The 22235-nt window shown below is 33.4% G+C and overlaps 2 protein-coding genes across 9 annotated transcripts in view; both read right to left on the bottom strand.

Annotated features, from left to right (window-relative positions):
- Positions 1-330: 330 nt before the first annotated feature.
- Positions 331-13802, bottom strand: LOC127735082 (uncharacterized). The gene is made up of 9 exons (XM_052245176.1): positions 13510-13802; positions 12183-12265; positions 10111-10389; positions 9798-9872; positions 9057-9197; positions 7883-8015; positions 6909-7063; positions 2262-2375; positions 331-915 (listed from the first exon to the last, which is right to left on the bottom strand). Exons 1-9 carry the CDS (start codon positions 13679-13681, stop codon positions 574-576), a joined length of 1494 nt encoding a protein of 497 aa, XP_052101136.1. The 5' UTR covers positions 13682-13802; the 3' UTR covers positions 331-573.
- Positions 13803-17155: 3353 nt separating this feature from the next.
- LOC127735083 (uncharacterized) overlaps positions 17156-22235 on the bottom strand; it is a 29506-nt gene continuing 24426 nt past the window's right edge. For all 8 annotated transcript variants that reach the window (XM_052245181.1, XM_052245177.1, XM_052245184.1 and 5 more), the window contains 3 exons: positions 21216-21496; positions 19916-20101; positions 17156-18097 (listed from right to left, as the gene is read on the bottom strand). In XM_052245181.1, coding sequence (XP_052101141.1) covers positions 18002-18097; positions 19916-20101; positions 21216-21496 — 563 coding nt within the window. In that variant the 3' untranslated portion in view covers positions 17156-18001. The remainder of the gene's footprint in view (positions 18098-19915; positions 20102-21215; positions 21497-22235) is intronic.

Below are 22235 nucleotides of genomic sequence, written 5' to 3'. Positions count from 1 at the left end.
TGAAGGCCGTATGGTGACCCATAGTTGTTAATTTCTGTGTCATTTGGTCTCTTGTGGAGAGTTGTCTCATTGGCAATCATACCAAATCTTCTTATTTTGATATTGTCCTATGACCTAAGATTTTGATATTGACTATGGGTTCATTCTATTCTTTCTTCTATTTATACAGAAAATCACTGTACTAAGTTTGACGATGCTTGCTACTAGAGATAAGAAATCCATGGACGGTGACCAAAGTGTTGAACTCTATGATGTCGAAAAAAGTCGTATAGATGAAACTAAATCTTCCGCAATATTTGTTGTTGAAAAATAATTGAAAACAGTGATATTATGGTGAGCAAAAACACACTAGTATATTTTGATTCAAATAAACAATGTAGCACTATAACACAGTCTTACATGTATAAACAGTCAATATTTACATTATTTTTACTGATACAAAAAAACTTAATTTTGCATTTTTCTGTGAAGTAATCAAAGAAAGAGAATATCAATGTTACTGAAACGGAAGTCATTTACAAACATGGACAAGCCATACAACAGAATTTGGCAGGCAGTCTTGGCTTTGAATGTTCATGATTTCTTGTTTCCTTGATTTTTTTCAGTATTCCCAATGTTTGCCGTGTTCGATCCTGTTTTTGTTTGCTTGCTGCCGGATTCTGACGATTTTGACTGATCATTGAACTTCTGGTTGTAATTTGAATCTGTCTTTTCATCTTTACCACTGACTTGTTTAACTGGAGACTTGTTCATTATTGTAACAGGTTGGACGTTTGTACTAGGTTGTTTCTTTGGGGATAGCACCACTTTCTTTGGAGATGACTTTCCTTTCAATTCTTTCTGTTTTTCAACATTTTCATTCATTGGCTTCTTTTCTGGTTCTTTACTTTTATTTTTCATGGGTGTTACATTTTCCTGTAATATATTTTTTTCAGTTATAAAATTTAAACAATCAAGTTTGTTTTGTTTCTTTTGTCAAAGGTGCACACATGTTTTCCATTACATTAAGATCACAATTCAATTTAAAAGGTGCATTCTCATCCCCTTTTGCACACTTCATATAAATATTTGGAGGTACATGTATTTGATCAACAGAAGACAAGTGCCTATACAGTATGTCAAACTATGAATCGCCCCGTGTCTAAACAAGTTGTGACTAGAATTAACAGATATTATCATAGATCTGTCATCAAAACCAAATTCCTAAAAAGATAAAAAAAAATCATTAAGACTTAACAAAGACAACCATTGACAATCAATCTGACAAACGACAGGCATATGTCAATCTGATAAAAATACAGATCTTGTGTCCAAGCTTTGCTTACCAGGATCTGAAAACGTTCCGTTCTACTTTCTGTTTCAAAGACCTTTCGGAATCTTCTAGTTTTGTTGGATTAATACACACATTCAAAAATTTGAAGGCTGCAATTTCATTGGCTGATGTAATAATTACCAGATAAGAAAGTAAAACGGGGTGTTTTCAATGTCAGCAAAGCTTGGATACCGAATCTGTATGTTAATTAGATTGTGCATATGTAGTTGTGGCGGGATCGATAGACGAGTTTCTCAAGATCTTAACCCTCTCTTTAATCTCTATCAGTGGAATTACAAAACAAAAACTAGTACAAACAAAACAATAATAAACAATACCGTATATATCAAAGAATGCTACAGTTATAGAAAGCAAGCTAAAAGTATTAAATGTGTTTATTTATCCTTGATGAGAAGTCCGTTTGTAAATTCAAGACTATATCAAACTTATATTAGATTCTTTCTGTTTTTCAATATTTTCGTTCATTGGCCTCCTTTTTGGTTCTTTACTTTCAGTTTTGGTGGGTGTTACATTTTTTCTGTCATATTCCCCCCGATTTTATGATACATTAAGTCATAAAACAATCAATGATTGATTGGATTTAAATTAAAGTTGTAATCTAATTTTCTTTTTTATAATTTAAAAATTCAGGATAACTTTTGTTAAAGGTGTGTACAGGAATTATCTCATATAGGAAACATGTTTTCCTTATAACTTTAAAATCAGATTTTAATTCACTTGAAAAATGATATTTAAATGAACATTCATTAAAAATCAGGACACTTACTACATGATAACAAAATGATAGAAATAAATATACAAAACAAAAAAAAAACAAAAAAAAAAACCAATACTGAATACCGTATCAATGAATGCTCGCCATTACTGAAAGCATGCTCATAAAGGAATAATATCACTAGTCCGTTTGTAAATTTCAGGACTAACTTGCCTTATCTTTGATTTCTACTAATCCACCTTCTCCGAGTTCTACCGTATCAAAGTCACTTTCCTCTTCCTCTTCATCAGAATCGATGCTGCTGTCAGATTCTTCTTCATCTGTCGGCTACATAAACAAACATACATTAGAAATGAAAAAAAGTTTTAATAAATATACAATTCAAAATAAAATGCAAATCATGAACGAATTTCAAAGAATTATAGTACGGTAGAGTACAATTTTAACTGCTTTCTATAATCTATCGTTAAAGACACACGCCGTTTGCGTCTTCTTACCTGTAAGCCAAAAACATATATGCGCTCCAAACATGCACGATGGACACTTGCGCTTTTAATTTAATAAACCTAATATAAATTGACCGGTCATTTGCGCTGTTTGTCTGTAATCTTAAATAATTTGCAATCAATTTAAATTTGTCGTCAGTTCACAATATCTCAATTATGAAATCTGGAATTGTTTTAATTGGTGAAGACCGAAATTTATTTTTAACCAACGGTTATTCATTCAGACTGACTTTGAAGAAGGAGTTTGTTTTTCTGATTATTATTTTTCTGAATAACAACGTTTGAGAAAGTTTTTGCTGGAAATTATGATGACTGAAGCTGAGTCCACAAGTACCTAGATGTTCCTTGATTTTCTGACAGACAATTACACAACTGCTGGCTCTCGATTCCAAACAATACTATGTGGTGATCAGCTACCACACAATTAATCAGTAAACCTTATCAATTAAGATATACTGATTGATTATTGGTGTTTAATACCACTTTCAGCACAGTTTGTATTGGTGAGGGAAGCCGGAGTGCCCGGAGAGAATCATCAACTTTCGGTAGGAAAACTGGCATTCCTATTCAATTAACTTAATATTGGAGTCGAATGCACCTGCCACGTGCAGGATTCGAACTAACAATCTCAGTGTTGAAAGGCTAGTAGTGACAGTAGATGAACTACGTCGACAATTCGGCAATCAAGGCCCCCACTGAAGGAGGGAGGTTGATATATAAAAATAAGCTAGAAGATGTTGTATGATTGATTTGTTTATTTGAAATGTGGGATAAATATCAGTTAGGACAGATAATGCGAGCCAACTTGGTTTATTCCATTGTTTTAGAATACACAGATGCGGATTTAGGGAGGGGCCAGAGGCCCGCCCTCCTTACGGAGCTACATATATGATAAATGCATATACTTTTTTACAAGCGTCACTCCAAACGCTGGCTTGCAGTTGTACCAGAAAATCCTGGATCTGGGCCTGCTACAGGTATAAAAGCCAACTGACCTATAATGTTAGTTTGTGTCCTGTATGTTTTAAAAACTTTTATCTTCTAAGTGTATATAAATTTGCAGCGATTTGGATATTAATTGACATTCAGACTTTTTTATTTACATGTATAACTGAACTCCACCAGGTCAAATCTGTTAGTCATAAAGCCCGGAGAAAGGAGGAGAGAAGTCATAAAACCTAAAAACTCAAGTCAATTAGAAAAAGCGCAATCTCCTGTAGGAACAGCGCACATCACATTTTCTTTAAAGCGCAAATGTCCCTTAAAAAGCGCAGATGTTTAGCGAAACGATTTTTATTGAATTAAAGCATTGCAGGTTAAAGAATTTCAAATTAATTCAAAATAAAGCAGAAATGTATTTGAAGTGTAGCCAAATAAAAAAAAACCTCGAATCTTCAACTCACTGTTCTGTTATCTTGCATTACAAAAAATAATCACATCGAGTTTTAAAAAGGATGGATGGATCGGTGTTAAATGCCCAGTGGCAAATATTACATGCATACTAGTACGAAAGCACGTCCCTGTCTCGCATTCTACATACGTTTATAATATGATTTATATGGCAATAAAATCAAAGTTAAAGTTACAGGCAAGACACTACACTTTTTGATGTACAGGACAGTTTCTCCAACTTGCTTCATTCAAAAGAATATTAATAGAAATGATTTGTTTGGTAGCTCTTGTCACAACCCACACTGCCTCAAAATTAACTTCTTAAACAAAATAATGTTGAAATCTCATCTTTCCCACCTATAAATGAAATAATCATTCCCTGACTGATCAGTTTCGAAAATTTTAATTGCCATCTATTAATTACAGTAATAGACTTAAACAAGAATATCTCTGTACTATATTACATCACAGGGGTTTGTTACTATTTGCCGAGTTAACTGTCCATGGGAACCCCTAAAAAAAGTCTTTTTTTAGGGGTTCCCATGGATAGTTAACCCGGCAAATAGTAACAAACCATTTTTAGGGGTTCCTATGGATAGTAAACCCGGCAAATAGTAACAAACCATTTTTAGGGGTTCCCATGGATAGTAAACCCGGCAAATAGTAACAAACCATTTTTAGGGGTTCCCATGGATAGTTAACCTGGCAAATAGTAACAAACCCCTGTAATTATATTTCATTGTTCAGTGAACCGCAAAATCTGGGTCAATATTATAATTTTTTTATACATTTTGACAAATAGATATAGGAAGATTTGGTATGAGTGCCCCAAGTCAAAGTGAACTGCCTATTTAAGCAGTTCATTGGCAGTTTTATAGCAGTATCTTGAATTTTTAGCTGTTTTGGGGCAGTACAAAGCAGTTTTGATTTAGGCAGTTTAAAATAACTGCCTACAAGTAAAAGATAGCAGTTAATTTAAGCAGTTTAAATATTTCAAAGCAGTTTGATGAAGATTATATTATTGTCTTCCAGCTAAGGTTGGCAGTTATTTTTATAAAATTAGCGGTTTGATTTGTAAATTATTTCTTGGCAGTTGCATCAAACAGAGTTAATGTGATTTAGATAAAAGTGGTCTTTTAGAAATATGCCATCTGTTTACAATTGACCTCTCTGTGGTGGACACAGGAAGTACTATCTTCACTGAAATTTAGGGCACATGAAGGAGAACACTTATCTTAATATATATTGTTTGGCAATTACTTCCACTTTTAATAAAATTAACTTATTTAAACAAAAATGGATATTTTTTCTTAATATTATTTATCACATTTTAAAGATTTAGGCACTTAATTGCTAGTAATCTTTAAGGGAACACTTCAACAGAATCAAACAACTCCTTAAACATCCCCATGCATTGCAATATCATAAAATTTGAATTTGGAATACAGGAAGACAACAAGAAAGATGTGTCTTCTTACATGAACAAAATGAAATTTTACTTGGGATATAATATATACTTGGAAATAGTTCTTTTCACATTGAATATTAAAGATGGGCCTTGTCTCAATGGCAATTTTTGAAGATTACAATCATATTAATTGTGTGAATTTTGGATTACATCTTTATTAATTCTGGTAAGTGCAAAAAATTGGATTCTATTATTTTGATTTTTTGAAATTGTACTTTCAATGTTTTATTCAACATACATTTTTATCATAACAAAAAAATAATGACAAGTATGATATATTTATCTATAATAGCTTAATTCTTATTTTCGCTCCTCATAATTGTGACAGTCCAGCTGGTTTACGTGTCATGTATTTATAAAGATTATATCAGAATAAAATTGATTCGGTTTACAATTCTTACTAATCAGGAAATATAACAAGTAATTATTTTCAAGTATATCATTGTATATAAGATTGCATGAATCCTGATTTCCATTTTATCAGATGACTTAATTGAAACTTTAATTACATGTTGCACCTCTGACATCAATATTTAATTGTTATACATAAAAGCTAAACATATTAACCATGAATTTGGATAACATAGAAGATATATTTTTGTTTTTGATAATTATTACATGTTATTGTTACTTTTTTAACAGCTACTAGTATAAATAATGCATAAGATCATGACCATATTTGCATTTTCCTTAGCAGTTATTTCCCAGTTTTATATGAATATTAATTAACTAGAAGCAGTTTGATATGAATATTCATGAACTGAAAGCAGTTTTTAGTACCTAATTTAAATATTTCGTGAAAATAACTGCTAAGAAACTGCCTAAAGCAGCTAAGGAACTGCTTTGAACTGCCAGAATAACTGTGAAGGTTTAGGAAAACTGTTTATTTTTGTATTTGAAGTAACTGGTTAATTTTTGAAGGTTAAGAACTGCCAAGCATCAGAAACTGCTAAATATGTGAACTTGGAAGGCTAAGAAACTGCCAAGAAACTGCCTTCCACTTTGACTTGGGCATGCCAATGAGACAACTCTCCATCCAAGTTACAATTTATAAAAGTAAACCATTATAGGTCAAGGTACGGCCTTCAACACGGAGCATTGGCTCACACTGAACAGCAAGCTATAAAGGGCCCCAAAAAATTACTAGTGTAAAACCATTCAAACGGAAAAACCAACGGTCTAATCTATATAAAAACGAGAAACATGCAGTATGAACTACATAAACAGACGACTACTGTAATCAGATTCCTGACTTAGGACAGGTGCAAACATTTGCAGCGGGATTAAGTTTACAATCATCATCATGAACATGTGTACTAAGTTTCTAGTTGATGTGACCACAACTTCATGGTAAACTTATCTTCAAGTGAGCATTTATTAAAACCCGACATAAGGGAAGGACGAACGGACAGGCACAGAGACCGGAAAGGACAATACCCTCCCCCCTCTACTATCGTAGGCTGGACATAAACATAGGTAAACAATGAACACTACCTCATAATCTGGATCTTCATCCGAGACATAGTTCTTCAAGTCCATGTTGACGAGGTCTTCATCATCAGTAGAACTATCATCCGACAGAATATCATCATGTTTACGTTTTTTCTCAGCATCTTCACTATCCATTAATGGCGACATGTTGAAAGGTCCTGAAAATTGAGAAGTTTGTATATATGTATACTTTCATTTTTAGAGGATTTTTTTTTCACCACATATAAACTGCAGTCGTGTCGGGAGAGATACACATTTTAAACAGTAATATATATAAGCAAACGAGAGTTGACACATTAAAATGCCTCACCTACTGCAATAACTGATATAATTTAACGGGCAAAAGACTTTCAAAACTTAGCTCAAGGTCAAATGAAATCTGTAAATGTCTTTCCTAATGCCTAGATGTAGCGTGATCGATATTAAGCATATAATTCCGAAAACCGATTCAAGAGACCATCTTAAATTTTTAGTGAGGTGTATGCTTCTGTTCCGTGTTGGAGGCTGCATTGTGATTAAGAATTAAAAAAAAAGCAATAAAAGCGCTGATGATCGGCATATACATTGTAACAAATAATTCCGCTTAAATAGACTCAAAAGACCATGTGTGGTGACTGTCACTGTAAGCTTTTGTTCTGTGTTGAAGGCCGCAATGTGTTTGAGATGAAGGCAACCTATAAAAGCGAGTTTCTTTGATTTTAGTTGTCAAGTGTTTTTAAATTTTGCGTCATAAATGAAAACACCGCTTACCTGGTTTTTCAAGTTTTCACAAACAAAATATGTCCAGGATATAAATGTGAATTTTCAGAAAGAAGCCGGCAAGTGCCACAACGAAAATATAATTTTGTTATAACATATTATGTCCTAGTTCAATATATTATGCAATTATATCGACAAAATATTAAATGACTTCATTTTTAATTAGATGTATCTTTACTTTCTTTTAACATTGTGTAAAATAAAAATGATTGACTCACTATGTTTACTGCAGGTCAGAAACTGCCTTATGTCCGTTTGTTTGACACAGCTGGTTTGAAATCCTAGCATTCTGAAAGCTACACTCTTGATATTACCTATGATAGAACTGTTTAAACGTTTTCTTGGAGAAACCTGTAAAATATGTAGGAATAAATTGTTTTTTCATGTGATTTTGATTGATTGATGATGATGATGATGATGATGATGATGATGATGATTGATGGTTGTTTAACTTCCAGTGGCAAATCAAAAGCATATTCGGAAGGTTAAAGTGATATGAAAATGAATCTTACTTTGTACTAGACCGACACGACGAGCTGGATTTCCACGTGCTAGTTCTCAACGGAATAGTCAGTAGGACCTGGACACATAATTGTGACTCATGGCCGACCAGTATTTGCTCTGGCTTCTAAATACTGCATGCTTAGCGAAGCAGCAGTACATACACATTTTCAAGCCTTTCCAGGTTTGCCTTACCCGGAGATCGAACCCATGACCTTCCTCAATCGAGGCGGCGAGCACCCAAGCACCAATGCGGTTTTGATTGAACGAACTTCAAGGCTGCAGCAAGTATAAATCAAATTTATATTCAGAAAGACAATATCGTAGTGTCAAATGATTTATACTGTTACTTGCTTAACTTCGAATGGAAAAAGTTTCACGTATAATTAGGATTGATTGATTGATGTTCGCTAAATGTCCAGTGGCAAATATTTCATGCATGTTCAGGACGACGTATATTTAGGATTATAGTGTTATATTAGAACCTGCTCTGTACTAAACCAACTTGTATACATGTAGCAGAAATGATAACTACTGATTCACAAGGCATAAATCCACTAGACATTTCATTCTATTTGAATACATTATTCTGACTCCAAAATCTTTTGTATCGAAATGTCACGGCCTTTTTCATGTACAAGCAACACATGTCAAGCTTCAGTCTGGTATGACCCAGTGGATAAAAGAACTCACCAGCTCTTCGTCATATATAAGAGAGATCGCTAGTATTAGACAGAGGTGGTGGTATATTTTAAAACAAATAATCGTTGCCTTACATAATTAAAAAAAATTTTTATAAGCATCTATAAGATCATTGTGTATAAATTTTAGCAAATTATAGAACAAGTAAAATCTTAAGCTGATTTGGTGAGTAATAAAAGAAAATATTACCTTTCTTCTACACTCAATCTCTTCTACTTTCTCTGGCGTGAGTGCAGGTCGATCGAATTTAGGTCTTGTAGATTTTCTGGTCCCAGTTGGTCGATCGGCAATGGCATGTAGCTTCCTCTGTATGACTCTCAAAAATCGTATCTATCAATAGACGTATTAAAGTGTAACAAATCGATAAGTGGTTGTGTGCATCCTATGTTGAATGTTACGTTATATACAGTTGTAAAAAATGTAGAAAAAAACTATTTTAAATTATATGGATATTATGGAAACTCGTATTTATTTTCGATAAAAGAAAATACACTGCCATGCAAATGAACTACTTAGCAACAAAGCCATGCAACAGAAACATAATAAAGTATGATAGAGTAAATGTTGACTGGTGTGCTAACCAACAAGGCCAGTGAAAATATAATACTAGTAAAGTATCATATAGAGTAAATGTTGACTGGTGTGCTAACCAACAAGGCCAGTGAAAATATAATACTAGTAAAGTATGATAGAGTAAATGTTGACTGGACTACTTACCAACACGACAAGCGGAAACATCAAAGTGTATGATATAGTGGACTACTTACCAACAAGGCGAGTGGAAACATAACAATGTATGATAGAGCAAATGTTGACTGGACTACTTACTAACAAGCTCTGCGGAAACATAATAGTGTAATTGATAGAGTAGACTACTTACCAACAAGACCAGTGGAAACAGTGTAGTGTGTGATAGAGTGGACTACTTACCAACAAGGCCAGTGGAAACAAAACAATGTATGTTAGAGTAAATGATGGTTGGATACGCTGGTCATCTTCACGTGTCTGTAAAGAAAACATAACATTCTTTGAATTCTTCATTGGACAAGAATGCAATGACAAAACTGATACGTATGAACTTTAAAACATGGTTTTGTGAAATATCTATCTTTGCATATATTTCTATTTCTAATTCCATTATAAACGCTCACCAAATTTAGTTTGGTGATGTACAAGTTTTTACTAAGAACCTAGGACTATTTATCATTTCTTTATGGTTTTTATTTTCTGTAAATGCACTCACAAGTTTTTTAACCCATCTGTCGCCTCCTCCTGTTAATTTTGTCTGCTGTCCCCGGCTGGTCTTAGTTGGCGACATAATTTCTGTTTGTGCGTGTTTTTCAGATTTTGACATGTTCGCTGCTGCTCGATTATGTTCTTTGAGACGTTTGTATGCGAGATCTGACACGTTTGTAAGAGCATCAACTCCAGCAAGGAAAGTCTGTCCAGCACAAGTTCTTAGAACAGCCTGAGCGCCCTGTTTTATATATTTTGATGTTTTTCGTTTTGTCTTTTTGTAGAGCTGAAGAAAAAATATACAGTTTGCATTAGCTGTTGTGTTAAGTATCATAAACTAATAGTTGATAAACTGTAACAAACAAATGATTTTTTGTCTGAATATATTGAAAGTTTATGAAATAAAGGTTTTATACTTGTATTAAGTTAACATGGAGTCATTGACACACTATAATGACTATGAATCATTAGGTTTTCTTAATAAGTAAATAACAAGCCGGCCTATTCACTATACGCTAAATTTGAATCGATGAACCAGTGAAATGAAGTAAAAAAAACATCAGGCAACCGGTCAAACACCAAATTAACTTCTTGCAATAATTCTATCGACTAAACAAATATCAGGCAACCACCGGTCAGACAGAAAATTTATTCCTTACAATAATTCTATCGACCAAATTTAAAGATCAGGCGACCGATCAGATAGCAGATAGAAATTTATTCCATAAAAATAATTATTTTGACTAAACAAAGATCAGGCAACCGGTCAGACAGAAAATTCACTCCTTACAATAATTATATCGACAAAACAAAGATCAGACCACCTATCGGACAGACGACTAAACAAAGATCAGACAACCGGCCAGACAAAAACTGTTTTACTCCTTACAGTCAGGGGCATATCCAGCCATTTATAAAATGGCGGGAGGGTCCTAACCCAGGATAAAGGGGAGGTTCCAACTATATGTCCCCATTCAAATGCATCGATCGTCAAAAACCCCCGGAACCCCCCTCCCCTGGATCTGCCACTGACAGTAATGTCATCGACTAAACAAAGATCAGACAACCGGCCGGACAGAAAATGTACTCCTTACAATAATTTCAACGACTGAATTAAGATCAGGCAACCAGTCAGACAGAAAATTGACTCCTTATAGTAATTCTATTGACAACAAAAAAGATCAGGCAACCAGTCAGACAGAAAATTGACTCCTTATAGTAATTCTATTGACAACAACAAAGATCAGGCAACCAGTCAGACAGAAAATTGACTCCTTATAGTAATTCTATTGACAACAACAAAGATCAGGCAACCAGTCAGACAGAAAATTGACTCCTTATAGTAATTCTATTGACAACAACAAAGATCAGGTAACCAGTCAGACAGAAAATTGACTCCTTATAGTAATTCTATTGACAACAACAAAGATCAGGCAACCACGTCAGACAGAAAATTGACTCTTTATAGTAATTATATCGACAACAACAAAGATCAGGCAACCGTTCAGACAGAAAATTGACTCCTTATAGTAATTCTATGGACTACAACAAAGAACAGGCAACCGGTCTGACAGAAAATTTACTCCTATTAGTAATTCAATCTCCTAAACAAGTCAGACAACCTGTAAGACAGAAATTGTTTTACTCCTTTCAATATTCTTTTATTACGAAGTTTAGAAATTTGTTATGACGAACTACTTGATTACAGATGCTACTACTAGTATTATAACGGATTTGTTGAACAAATATTACATTCGAAAGGTAAAAAGAATAAAACAATTGTAATTGCGAATTCCGATTTTCTAGGTACAAAATGGACTTGCGGAAGATTTGATGCAAAACGCGAACTTGAAGAAAAATGATATATGTACTAGATTTTAGGGCTGTGTGATGTATACAGAAGTTTTGTCAAATACCGCAGAGCTTTCGTTATGCTGAAGACTTATGTAAATAATTTAAGGATTGTCATCTTGGTATCTTGTTCTCCATTTTTCAATCAATTGAAAGTGTTGAAATTTTAATCTCCACACACAAAGTAATGAAAAATTTAATCAACATTTAACTCATTAATTTCTGTACCTTTTCTGGCGTTTTCTGTAATGCTGGGTAAGTTTCCTTCAGTGAGGCAACGTATCCACTCACAACAGCATCAGCTATTTCACCTATAATTATATAAAAAAAAAACAATGATATTCTTACGCACCATGAGCTCTTTTCACAAAAAATCTTAAGACTAATATTGATCGAAGTAATATTTTTTCACGTAAGATTTTTTGTGAAATGAGTTGCAGACGATGATGTGTAAATATGTAAATTATCCCCTTTCAATCGAACATTTATCACTCATATGTGGCGGACCATGAAAGGGGCGAATAAACTGTACTGTACGAATTAGTGGATATTGGGTGTTACCTTTCTTTACCCTCTTTAAATAGGTAGACAAATAGATACAGAAAAGCGCTTCGGACACACGAAATAAATAAAAAAAGAACTGAATTTCATACCCATTTTATCCGTCTTTATAGGCCAAAAGCATATTCATCACTGTGCTAAAATAGCCTGTTTGATCCCATTTAAAAAAATAGTTCAAGGTTCGACATACGCATTGGACAAAAATGGCTGTGTTTACGCTTTATAAATTACTAGGAGATTAGACAAACAAAGTGCAGCTAGAAAATAAGCTTAAGTTGGATTATTTTCTTTGAGACAACCTCCTCCGGTAACAATTGTTTTGTATTGTATTGATTGATATGGACAATAGGACAATATATATCTACTCGACAAAATGTGGTTTAAACTGGACAACTGAGTGGATAGTATCAATATAATTCAGGTGTGTCTGTTCATATTACCATCTTCTGCAGAGATAAAAAAAAAAAAAACCCACTCAAAATCCCCAAAAAATCGTCTTTCTGAAGCAGAAAACGCATATAACGTATAATAACAAGCGGACTCTTAAGCCTTAAAACTTTCCAAATGAACAGTTTTGTCTGCACTTAGTAATTTTCGATGTGTAAACAGACATTTTTATCCAATTATTATGATGAACCTTCAATGTTTGGCTACAGGATCCTCTATGTATAATTATACTTTAATAAATAATAAAGTGAGGCTCATCATAACAACTGGAGGTCTTTTCAGTAATAAGGATCAAGATAGTCAACTGCACATTGCCAGTAAACAGACATGTATTGATGCAAACGTCAATTTATATTCAATAAAAACAAACAGACAGGAAAAACAAAAATAAAGATTACAAAAATATAACCACTAACCGAGCATGATAAAAAGAGCGCTATAAATAAAAATATCGATATGTTAATCGAGTGAACCTTAAAGATATTAGTTGTATTTATTTTATTTTAGAATTATTGTTTGACAAATTTAAAAAAAGCTATTTACATACCACACCCGGTTCTTTCAACAATCGATTCTACTAAAAAATTAAGACTTTTCTCTGTCGCCGAACAACTATAGGTCAAAAAGAAGTTTGATGACTTCGTTCGAGAGTAAATCCCAACTACACTTTTAACCAGTGGTATATCTTTCAGTTCATAGGCTGTTTTAGACTCTGCCATGCCAATAGAATGTAATACTAACTGTTGTCAGCTAACAGACGAAAGGGCTCTGTAGATTTATTCGATTCTTGAGAAAAGTGTTCACCGTGAAAGTGTATCTACCTGTGACGGACCATTCCAATTCAACCTCATAGGTGAGTTCGATTTACGCGAACAATGCGTGTATTGTTGATATGTATGTGTATTTACATTTCGCGCAAAGAATGAATTCAATTTGTAACTTTATGTTTAAAGTAAATTTTAGTTTCAACCGCCTATTCCTCGTTCGCCCTGAATATGAATAACTCAGAAATTCGACCGATAAATTAAGTTTCTTCCATCTGTTAATATTTCATCCAGAAACAAAAAAGCTAAGAAAAACACAACAAAATAATAAAAAAACGAAAAAAAAAACGTAATAAAACGTTCATTTTGTTGTTTTTCGAAAGAAAGTTTCAAGCGTTCAAGCTTATTTCAAATAGGGTTCTTTAATGCTATGCGTATGTTTGTCTGATTTCGTGTACTGTAAAATAATTTGATGTTTTATCTAATGCGAAAATACCACTCAAATAGACCAGAGTATTGATATTCTTTTGATAAGTATTCAATAACAGAAAGAGAGGCGAAAGATACCAAAGAGATATTTAAACTCATAAGTCGAAAACATACTGACAATGCCATGGCAAAGCACGAAAAACGACGAAAAGACAAACAACAGTACATTAAACACAACATAGAAAACTTAAAGACTGAGCAACACTAACCCCATCAAAAACCGTGGGCGATCTCAGATGACCCGAAAGACTAAGCAGATCATACTCCACATGTGGCACCCGTCGTGTCGAAATTTTCAAAATTGCATAATTCTAAAAAATATGCTTTTCCTTCGACCATCAATAAATGCAAACATTGATTTCCAAATTTTGATTTTCATGAGCCATAAAGCGGTAGGACTAATTTATTTCACACTTAAAACATTTTTTTTTATCTTTGGTAAATTTCACAGCGTCTGGAGTTTATGTATGCACTTTGAGGTTCTATCAACATTGTGGCGTTTTTTCTAAACATGTGACCAAATTATAATTGTTCAAAAGATGACTCAAAACTGTAATTTTTTTAATTTTTTGATTTTTTAAAAGTACATCATTTAGTGTAGCTATTCATATGTAGTGTCTTTTAATGGTCAAATTCCGGGAGGTTTCAAAACCTTTCTGATTTTAACCGAATGAATGAAGCGCATATAGAAAAAATTGGATCTACATCTTTACTCTTTGCTTACATAATATCGCAATGAATGTTTTCGTTTTATAAAGCAACTATAATAGAAAAGAAAAAAAGAATAAATTACATTAACAATTACTCTGGTCTAGATGTCTTGCGGCAAGGAAGGCATCTCTAAATTATTATAACGGAAAGAAAAAGAGGAAGCTGAAACGGTAGAGTGAAAAATAATGCCAAGAAGACAGAAAAAAATTTAAGAAATTCAGACGTTGAAGAACATGGCGATATTTTTTTTATAGATTTCTTTGTGTTAGTTATATTTTAGCAATGCTTTCTCTCTCAGTTCATCAGTTTAGTCTACCTGGCCCCAAGGACCAGTGTGAGCTATTCTCATCACTTGATATCCGTCGTCCGTTAACTTTGACACACATTCTCTTCTGAAACTACAAAGCCAATTAGAACCCAACTTGGCCACACTCATTCTTGAGGTATCATGTTAAAAAAAATGTGTCCAATGATCTTGCCTGCCAGCCAAAATGATCATCAATTATAGAAACAGAACATACTAGGGGTAAAACGGAAATCATCAGTCAACTCCTTATAGCAGTTATTGCCCTTAAAAGACAAGTTATAACCATTTTTTTTTTGTTTCCTATTGCTGAACTATAATAGTAGATAGAGATCAACAATAAATAGCAAAACTAATCAACACTTAAGATTTACTAATAAGTCAACATGTCTGTAATCATTAGCTGATTCCTTATTTTAGTAATTGCCCTTGAATGCCGATTTTGTTACCCTTTTTGTAGTATTTTAGGAGGACTTTAGTAGTTAGAAGGAATGTCAAAAAAGACAAAAAAATATCAGAAAATATCAGAAAATAAAATCTACGAACTACAAATAAATATACAATATGGAGATGTGGTATGATTGCCAATGAGACAGCTATCCACCAAAGACCAAATAACGTAGATGTTAGCAACTATAGGTCATACGGTAACATAATTAAACAAGTCAACATAGCCGAAATCGTCAGTTTATTACTTTTAGGAGTTATATGCCTTGAAAAATTATTTGTACGGAAATAAGGTAAATATATAGAAAATATAAATAACTGAAAAATGATCAAACAACATAAGATCTCCAAATAAGTCAACATGACCGAGTAATCATTCAAATGCGTTATAGGAGTTATTGTCATTGAACGGCGCTGATTACCCATTTTTGTGTTTTTATGAAAACTATGAGATGCAGAGAGAAACTGTATATAGCAAAAATGATGAACAACATAAGATATAGAAATAATTCAACATGACTGAAATCGCCAGTCAACTCACAATAGGAGTTATCACTCTTGAATGACGATTTTTAGGAATTTTTGGTGTGGATCGAAAATTCTAATCGGCTGCCGGTCCAAATGTGTGTTCTTATTGCCTGAAATTGCAGAGATCTTCTGTGGAATCGCTTGGCATATTTGATTGAGATATTGTAGAAATAATCCATAGATGGATTGATTCTTTACTAATTTTTAGTTTTTGATGCCATTCAAATCAAAGATGTATGCAGCCATGTAACATAGTCTATATGAATACCTATTAGAAATACATACAAATAGCTTCTTCTCAGAAACCGTCTCACACATTCAACTAAATTTTGTAGAAAATGATAGAAGGATGATCCTATAATTATTTGCAGTTTTTGTTCCCAAACCGAATTAAGTAATCATGACCTCCACACTGGAACACGATACACATAGAACTATACAGGGACATACAATAAGCTTCTCAGAAACCCTTCCACGAATTAAAACCAAAATCATGTACACATGAACAAAGGTGTCCTTGTACTAATTTTATGTATTTTGTTCCTATCAAAAATGAAAGATGGTCGCCTCTGTGGAACATAGATTAACATTAAGCCATATTTGAAATACGCACAAGTATCTTCTCCTTATAAACCGTCTAATTTAAACCAAAACATTAAATAAATACCAGTGTGGTTCTATACTTATTATGAGTTTTTGGTGCCGATGTGAAATCCAAAATGTCTGCCATCATGCAATACAGTTTAACATAGAATCCCATGAGAAAAACCTACTAGCAGCTTTTGTCAGAAAATACCTCACGCATTTGAACCAAAGCACAAATTTTACACCATATATAGGCTTAAAATAAATCAAATTTAAGACCAAAATTTTTGTTTAAAAAAAAACTTCACTTGTTGATATAAAAAATAAATAAATAACCATGATAGTGACAAAACAACTAGGCGACACAAAATGCACATTTTTATTTTTATTCTAAATACACAAAGTATCACAGATTTTTATTATTTCACAGTTTCGTAACAGATCACTTGAAAAAGGATACTAACAAATCAACCACATTTTGTTTACACAGAAATGGGGTGTAAAATGCGTCTATGTTTAAACTTAAGAATATGTGCTACCTTTTCCATGTGCGAGTCGAGTGATTTTCATTCTTGGTCTATTGTCCAATAGTTCGCGCTTACAAATATAAAATAATTAGTAAGTTTATAAATAAAATTTACAGACACTCTAGCTTCGAACTGCATTAAATGGCACAATTTGAGACACGCTAAATAAATAAAACTATTATTTCATAAAATGTTATATTATCATTTACTTTTCTAGCTACTATGCCCTTACTTTTTCAATGGCTTCCGAAATGCGTAGATTTGACAAGTAGGTGACGATTCTGTTAAGAATTAATACAGTTCTTTAACAGAAATAAAATTGGCCCATAACCTCTCATTGCTTTATACCTCTCTTCTTAATGATATGCAACTTTGATTTTTTTGCCATAACTTTCAAAAAACGAACCACGTGTTTTAAATTACTCTAAACCAAGGACCGTAACTCGATTCAGGGTACCTTTACTCAATCGCATGTTTTGTATCCACCGATCATATCCCTATGATACGAAAACAATCGAAATTGGCAAAAGAACATCAAATTGTCCTTGCATTAAGCAAGGACGAACCTAACAAATACATGAGACAGATATGTTTTGGCGTCTATCTAGTTCCTTGGCAATAGTTTAAATAATGATATAAATACAAATGACAAAATGAGTGTAAATATATATAAAATGTCTTAATCTATCCTTTATTCTTCTTTCTGTTGGCTGCTGGAGGTGGATTTGAACCTGCAGATCTTTGTTTATCTTTACTGTATTTTCTTGACATATTTTGATTCTGAAATTAAAATTGAAGAAGTTGTGAGAATTGTAAACCGAAATTCTCATGCCACCTCCTTCAGTAGGATTAGTGCTATAAAACTTCCTTTTTAAGCATCTGTACCATGAACAGACACACACATTATATTTAGAGTAACTATGAATATGCCGTGTATCACCTTCACTGGTGATCCAATAGATGGATCTGTCGTAGAGATGTCATTTGTTTAGACGTATTATTATATATATACAAGTCTAAATTGAAAACAACATTCAAACCTATGATTGCGTTGGATAAAAACCGCAATTTTTATACGTGTGCATGCAAAACAAATTTCTTGGTAGAGGGGTCTAAATACAGCACAAACAACATTTTCCAAAAGACCAAAAAAGTGAAAAAGTATATTTTAACAAAACGCATTTGATTAGTAGGGCGAACAACGGATGTTCTTAAACCCTGCTGACTGCCATGGCGATTGCCAAATAAACAGATCACCAGATGTAGGAGATGTTTTTTTTTTTCTGGTCTTCACACTAGCTTTGAGACGATGTTTTAAGAGATTTCATACGTTACAGAAAGTTCAAATACCCCTCTCATGGACCATTTAAGCGACATTCTTTGATATTCATCTTTAACAGCTGCCGTTGTTAGGCGTTATGGATAAATTGCATATGAAACTGATGAGGTTTTTCTACAGATTCTATTTTTATTCATAAGTAGGCTTTAGCTGGCAAGTCAGTAACTGCTGGTAGTCCTTTGCTAATTTATGTATCATTGTTATTTTGCTTAGTTTCTTTTGTTACCTATTCTGACATCTGACTCGGACTTTTTTTAAACTGAGTTTTACTGTGCGTATTGCTGTGTGTTTGTTTATTCTACATTGGCTAGAGGTATAAGGGTAGGGTTGAGATCTCACAAAACATGTTTAACCCCGCCGCATTTTTGCGCCTGTCCCAAGTCAGGAGCCTCTGGCCTTTGTTAGTCTTGTATGTTTTTTAATTTTAATCCGTTTATATATTTTGGAGTTTAGTGTAACGTCCATTTTCACTGAACTAGTACACATTTTTGTTTAGGGGCCAGCTGGAGCCCGCCTTCAGGTGCTGGATTTTCTCGCTGAGTTGAAGACCCATTGGTGGCCTTGGGCTGTATTCTGCTTTTTTGGTCGGGTTGTTTGTCTCTTTGACACACTCCCCATTTCCATTCTCAATTCTATTTAGCAATATCGATGATCAGTTGATATAAAATTACCGGAGAAACAATTGCAACAGCATACCAATAAAATATTCTATACAATAATGATTATTTTGTTTTCGTGGCTCGCATTACCATATGTTAAATTGTTTGTAAGCAGGTTTCAGAACCATTGATAATATATTAATAATTCGAGTTGCAGCAGAATATCTTATACATAATAGTTGCCGCACCATAACTAGCAATTTCACTTGCTACAATGCAATCCCCTATGCTCACCCACAAAACAACAAAGTATCTTTATAATAATTATAAAGAGGTTGCTATAGTCATTAGAACTATTATAAACGCCTACCCATCACGATAAAAAAAAATACAACAACTAACAAATGTTTCTGAATTTATCAAAAGTGACATAAAAGTTAAATGTGAATTAGCTAAAAATCATAATTCACTTGTAAGCTGCATCAACATTAATAAATAAATAATAAATAAATATGACAGAATGAATACAAACCTCTAATGCTTTCACAGGTAGAATTTACTTCCCCCATAACTAGCACTTACCCATAAATAGAAGTTTGCAGCACCATAACTAACACTTACCCATAAATAGAAGTTTGCAGCACCATAGTTAACACTTACCCATAAATAGAAGGTTGCAGCACCATTACTAACACTTCTGATATCATCAATAGTAAAATCTTTTTGTAATTGTTCTACTCTTTTGCATGTATGTTCATCTAAGTTGACAGTGTCTGCTTTTTCTACCTCTCTAAGAAGTTTTTCTCTTCCATGTCGTCCTAAAAGTATTTGTATATCGGCCCATTCCTAAAAAAAAATACACCTGTTTGCATATATGTAAAGAAGAAATGTACCTAACGACTAAATTATAATTCGTATATTCCGAAGATGGATTTAAATAAGAGTTGATGATCCCCTCTGTCTTAGAAGTCTATCTATCTGGAAAAAAAACATCCCACGCCATACATTAATACTATGAAATAAACAAGAAATGAAGGGACCTCGTTGACTGAGTTGGCTATATACCGAACACATCACCCCATGCTATACCCATGACTAACATATACACACAATCTACCACTACTTCTAGACAAAAAACTGGAAGGACAAATAACAGCTCACAAAACTACCGAATATGGAAATCAAACATTAAGAAACACAAACTCAATAAAAAAAATAAAACGCCTCGTGTTGAACCCGGATATTTTGAGCGGGTAAGCAGTAACTGTTTTACAGGTGGCACTCGTCGAGTTACGAACGGCAAGTAAAAATCCGGATATAAGTCGTATTTGGTGATAGAGCATTGCAATCTTGGATACGATAAATGAACCACATTCATAGTCATTTGTTATAATTCTTTTCTCCTATTAAGTAATGTTCTGCATATATAATGAAATAAAAAACGTGTATCGGTTCATAAGTGTTTCTCGTTTTTTATATAGATTAGACCGTTGGTTTACCCGTTTGAATGGTTTTACACTAGTAATTTTTGGGGCCCTTTATAGCTTGCTGTTCGGTGTGAGTCAAGGCTCCGTGTTGAAGACCGTACTTTGACCTATAATGGTTTACTTTTATAAATTTTGACTTGGATGGAGAGTTGTCTCATTGGTACTCATACCACATCTTATATCTATTGAAAAACTAACCATGTGCCGCGTATAGTATAACTAGAGGCAGTAAAGAGACTGTGTCGCTCACCTGGAACTATCAACAATAGCCACTCTCCAATTTAATAGACTAGCAATCGGTCTCTTGTGGAGAGTTGTCTCATTGACAATTATACCACATTTTCTTATTTTTATAGAAAATAATTCACAGATATTAAGATAAACCCCTAAGCCAATATCTTTATACTCTGTCCCCAAAACCGTGACACTATATGGTTGATTCCAGAATGGGGGAATTGATCAGCATCGATTACCTTTAATTTAGACTCCTCATATCCAATAATCAAATATGTGCTCTTCATGACCTCTTTGACCCCTGCAGGTGGATTTATGTAACTACGGAGTTCTGATATTGTTTCTTGTTGCATTTTCAATATATCATGACTAAAACGGTTCAGTTCTGTTAAATGTTGCTTTAATGCCTTCGCATTTTCTAAATAATGCATTAATTCCGAACGATACTGTGATGACTGCACATTTGCAATAGCTTTGTCTAAAATACCCGGATGCCTTCTTAATATAGCGTCTCTTATTTCTACAAAATAAAATGAAATAAAAATATATGTTTCTCAGATATATTCACTTGTATTTAACAAGTTATAATAACGTTTAAACTTTGATGTCAAGATTGCAGAGACCAGATACAGGGATGGATTTTTTCGTGAAATATTTACTTATATAGTACTCAGTAAAAAAGGTAATGTCATTTCGGGGCCTTTTATATCTTGCTATGTGGTATGGGTGTTGCTCATTGTTGAAGGCCATACGAATACCTATAACAGTTTCTAACTTCTACGTAATTTGGTCTATGGTGGAGAGTTGTCTCATTGGCAATCATACCACATTTCTTTGTTTATAAAGTAAGTCATTTCTAAACAATAGAATCATATTACGTGTTTCATTGTATATATCATATATGTGACAGTTTGGTTGTTTAAATGGAATGCAATCGATTCAATTTTTACACATTTTAGTTTTTCAAATAAAATTGAACAAATTGAATTAAAAAAATAAATGTCGTGACTCGCTTACAATATTTTATTACAAATCTGTTTAGTTCAATATGCAAATCAATATGTATGTCCCATTATCTTGAACAATGAAAAATGCCTTCATCGTTTACCAATCTAAAGTACTTCAAAGGTAACTAAATATATTTTTTATCTGAAAGTGATCTATAGATTCGTGTTGTATGTGTCTGGTTCTTGTCTCAATAGACATACCAATTTAGGTATAAAGACCAAAAAAATGAAAAAAATCAATCTTCTCTGTCG

This window comes from Mytilus californianus, unplaced genomic scaffold, assembly GCF_021869535.1.
Source record: "Mytilus californianus isolate M0D057914Y unplaced genomic scaffold, xbMytCali1.0.p SCAF_3, whole genome shotgun sequence".
In the NCBI taxonomy this organism is placed as follows: Eukaryota; Metazoa; Mollusca; class Bivalvia; order Mytilida; family Mytilidae; genus Mytilus; species Mytilus californianus.
Note: the sequence above shows the minus strand (reverse complement) of the source record. Positions and strands in the feature narration are given on the sequence as shown.